The sequence below is a fragment of the Propithecus coquereli genome, unplaced genomic scaffold (assembly GCF_000956105.1).
Source record: "Propithecus coquereli isolate 6110/MARCELLA unplaced genomic scaffold, Pcoq_1.0 Scaffold235, whole genome shotgun sequence".
NCBI lineage: Eukaryota > Metazoa > Chordata > Mammalia > Primates > Indriidae > Propithecus > Propithecus coquereli.
Genome location: NW_012147897.1, coordinates 548,840 through 552,822, shown reverse-complemented (window position 1 = coordinate 552,822; position 3,983 = coordinate 548,840). Strand labels below are relative to the sequence as shown.

The 3,983-nt window shown below is 35.4% G+C and overlaps 1 protein-coding gene across 1 annotated transcript; it reads left to right on the top strand.

The window, feature by feature from the left end:
- Nucleotides 1-1,647: 1,647 nt before the first annotated feature.
- LOC105811360 (olfactory receptor 51G2-like) lies at nt 1,648-2,592 on the top strand. Its single transcript, XM_012645542.1, has one exon. It carries the CDS (start codon nt 1,648-1,650, stop codon nt 2,590-2,592), a length of 945 nt encoding a protein of 314 aa, XP_012500996.1.
- Nucleotides 2,593-3,983: the final 1,391 nt, after the last annotated feature.

The window sequence follows — 3,983 nt, the reverse complement described above, 5'->3', positions numbered from 1 at the left end:
ATCGATAGAGAAAAATAGATTGGGAAATAGGGCATGCAAATTTTGGCAAAACTTTGACATGGGATACGCTAAGTGAAAATTTTTTCTTGATGTTTGGTGCCCGGAGTAATGAATTGAGTGGCCATTATATTGCTTAATAATTGAGATTTCTAGAGTTCCTGCTATAACGCCTATCTTCACCAGTCCACAGTGAAATCAGCCTCTTATATTCCCTACAGAACATCTGATCTATTGGCATAACTGGCCTTTAGTGCATAATATTCTTATATTCTTCCTATAACTTGGCATTGCACTTTTTTGTTTAAATTTTCTTTTTTCCGTATCATTTTTTTTTTCTTTCCATGCTTTTGAGTAGGAGAGTAGGAGTAATTTCTCCTTTCACAGGTCTCTATAAACAATATACCTCTCTCTCCTCAATACACTTACCTCAAATTTATCATAAACAAAATGGATCATCTTATCCATTGGTTTCATTGAATTTCCATGCATCTCTTTTCTTCTGTCTGTCTAAATAAATGACATAAAAACCTACTAGATAAGTGAATAATTGCGAATTTATTTCTTTTTCTCACTCTTAGCATACGATGATCCACATTATCTGTGTTATGTTTTCTCCCTATGTAACTTTTATACCTATTTGTCCTTTGTAATACCTGCTGTTAGATTTCACTTGCAACCACTTTTTCATTACAACAGCCTCCTAAAGAGTTTCCCCGCCTTTACTTTTGTCAATTTTGAGACCATTCTTCAAATTGATTCTAGTTTGACATCAATGTACAATAATATAAATCTGACCAAATTGTTAACTTTGCATTACAATGAGTACCTGTGTCCTCTAAGGTTACATCCAAGCTCCTCATATTTACTGCAAGTTCCTTCACAAATTCTGGTTCATTCCTATTTAATCTCAGCTCCAACAACCGTATGAGGAGCCATGTTACCTTTTGTTCAATTATATTACTATTTGCTTGCATTTCTTTTACTCTCTAATACCTTTCTGCATTTACACTGGTGTCAGTCAACACAGGTTGTGCATCACAGCCCTTTGATCCCATGTAACTTGTATTTATCATTTGAGACCTAACTCAAAAATCTCCTTCAATAAATCTTCCCTGACTTCCCTGGAAGAGGTTAATTTCCTCTTCTGTGTTTTATATCATCTTACATTATTATGTAATCTTTAAAGTGTCAAACTAAAATTTAACTTTAATTTTAGCTCCCCCCCCCCACTATTTTGTATGTATTTGAAGGCATTTTTTATACATTTCCTTACTTTATAGCACTACCAGATTTACTTTAATAAAATATGTTATTGGTGTGGTGGTATACACCTGTAGTCTCAGCTATTAAAGAGGCTGAAATGGGAAGACTGATGAAGCCCATGAGTTCTAGAACAGCCTGGGCAATATAGCGACAGTCCATTTCCAAAAAAAAAATTCTCAATAAATGTACAATGATGAAAGAATAAATTAATTGTTAAAATAATGAATGTAAGTGGTAATTAAATAGAATAAGCAGAGGAGCGATTAAAGACACTGAATACAGAGCTGTATACATCAAAACATAGTTCTTTGTTACAATACTGACTTTTATCCTAATTTTCCATATTCTTGTCTCCTCTAAACTGAAGGTTCCTTCATCAGTAGAATGTCTGTCTTCAATAGTTCTGCCTTATATCCTCGCTTCCTCCTGACAGGCTTCTCGGGCCTTGAAAGCAGCTATGGCTTCATTTCCCTCCCCATCTTCTTGGTTTATGTCACCTCGATTGCAGGGAACATTACTATTCTCTTCATTATCAGAACCGAATCTTCCCTCCATCAACCAATGTACTACTTCCTGTCAATGCTGGCACTCACTGACCTGGGCCTATCAACCACGACCTTGCCTACCATGTTCAGTGTCTTCTGGTTTCATGCCCGGGAGATTCCCTTCAATGCTTGTCTGGTCCAGATGTACTTCATTCATGTTTTCTCAATTATTGAGTCTGCTGTTCTGTTAGCCATGGCCTTTGACCGCTTTGTAGCAATCCGAGAACCCCTGCACTACGCAACCATTCTAACCAATGACGTAATCATTGGAATTAGGTTGGCAATTGCTGGGAGGGCCTTGGCTCTGGTCTTTCCAGCTTCCTTCCTCCTGAAGAGGCTTCAATATCATGCTGTCAATATTCTCTCCTACCCCTTTTGCCTGCACCAAGACCTCATAAAGACAACTGTATCCAGCCGTCGGGTCAGTAGCATCTATGGCCTCATGGTGGTCATCTGTTCCATGGGACTTGATTCAGTGCTTCTCCTTCTGTCCTACATTCTCATCCTGGGCACAGTGTTGAGTATAGCCTCCAAGGCCGAGAGAGTAAAAGCCCTCAGTACTTGCATCTCCCACATCTGTGCTGTGCTCACCTTCTATACACCAATGATTGGGCTATCCATGATCCGTTGCTATGGGCAGAATGCTTCTCCACTTGTCCATGTGCTCATGGCCAATGTCTACTTGCTGGTTCCACCTCTCATGAACCCCGTTGTCTATAGTGTTAAGACCAAGCAGATTCGTGATAGAATCCTCAAGAAATTCAAGAAACATAATTTAGGTTAAAAAGACTCTAAAACATAACTTTCCTCCCATCCCCTTTATATTTATGAGAGCATTTCATATGAATGTAGAATGCTGAATTTAAATATTACTAATAATATTTGGCCTTTAAAATATTGAATCTAAACCTCAATATTAGTAAATCCTTATCTTTTCAATACGGAGAATAAATGCATAGTTGCATTTTAAAATGAAGTTTTTCATTATATGTGTGAAGGCTCTCAATTTCTGAGAAAGATTTAGATTTAAATATAATTCTAATATGAACCCCATGGTCTAGATCAACAATTTCTCCCTCACCATTTTACTTAATGTAAAAATATTTTAAATGTGTTTTTATCTTTTGTTCAGGAGATAAAAAAATATTTGCAGCAGGAGAGTCTCCTATCAAAATAAAATGATGAATAAATGAAACTTAGTATAGTTTCAGAAGTGTAAAAGAAAGAAAACTTGAACCAATTAATTGAAATGATTTGGGTAGCTCTTAAATAATCCAGAAACAATAATGTTTCTATATCCAGGAACCTACAGCTACCTCTCCATACACTATGAGATCCAGATTTCTGTTCATTTTCTCTACTGTTTTTTGAGTACATTTCTTAATTATTTATGATAGCCATCAATCACTCTATCTTAAAATTTATTCTCTATGCCCTGAGCATGGAGGAATACAGTTCTTCGGTTTCTGTATTCCCTGCATGTACTGTCCCAATCATCCTTTTCCATGTCCCCAATGTCATTCTGCACTGAAATGCTAGAGAGATTATTTTAAGGAATTATATTCTACATCTTTAATTATGGGATTGATAAGGATAAAGATTTTAAATACTAGGGACTTCAACAATTTGATGCTAAGAAGGCTTTGTTACCAATTAATATGATTGACTGAAATATCTGTTTTTAATTTATATTGCACACAAAATATCCTAGAAAAATCATGTATACTTATTGGCTCAGCCTCAGCACCTCCCGCTCAAATCTTCACCTGCTGTGGCCTCATTTTCATCTTCATGATTCCACCATAATTGTACTTTATGATATATTTAGTGATCTACTTGTTACTAAATTCAATATTCACATCTTTATTTAAACCTACATTTCCTTTGACATTGTTAACAATGCCTTTTTTTAAGAATAATCTTATTTTTAATAGTTTTAGACTTTCAGACAAATATGAAAAATGGTGTAGAGTTTACATATATCCTGCACTCAGTTTCCCCTATTGTTAACATCTTACGCTAGTGTGGTACATTTGTTACAATTAATAAACCAATTTTGATACTTCATTACAAATGTTATATTTTATTTATATTTCCTTAATTTAACCTAATATTCTTCTTCTACACCAAGACTCAATCCAGACTATCAGATCACATTAGCCATCATTTGTTTTT

What these genes read in the sequence shown, in the direction of transcription:
- LOC105811360 (XM_012645542.1), top strand. Translation starts at nt 1,648, where the DNA reads ATGTCTGTCTTCAATAGTTCTGCCTTATATCCTCGCTTCCTCCTGACA.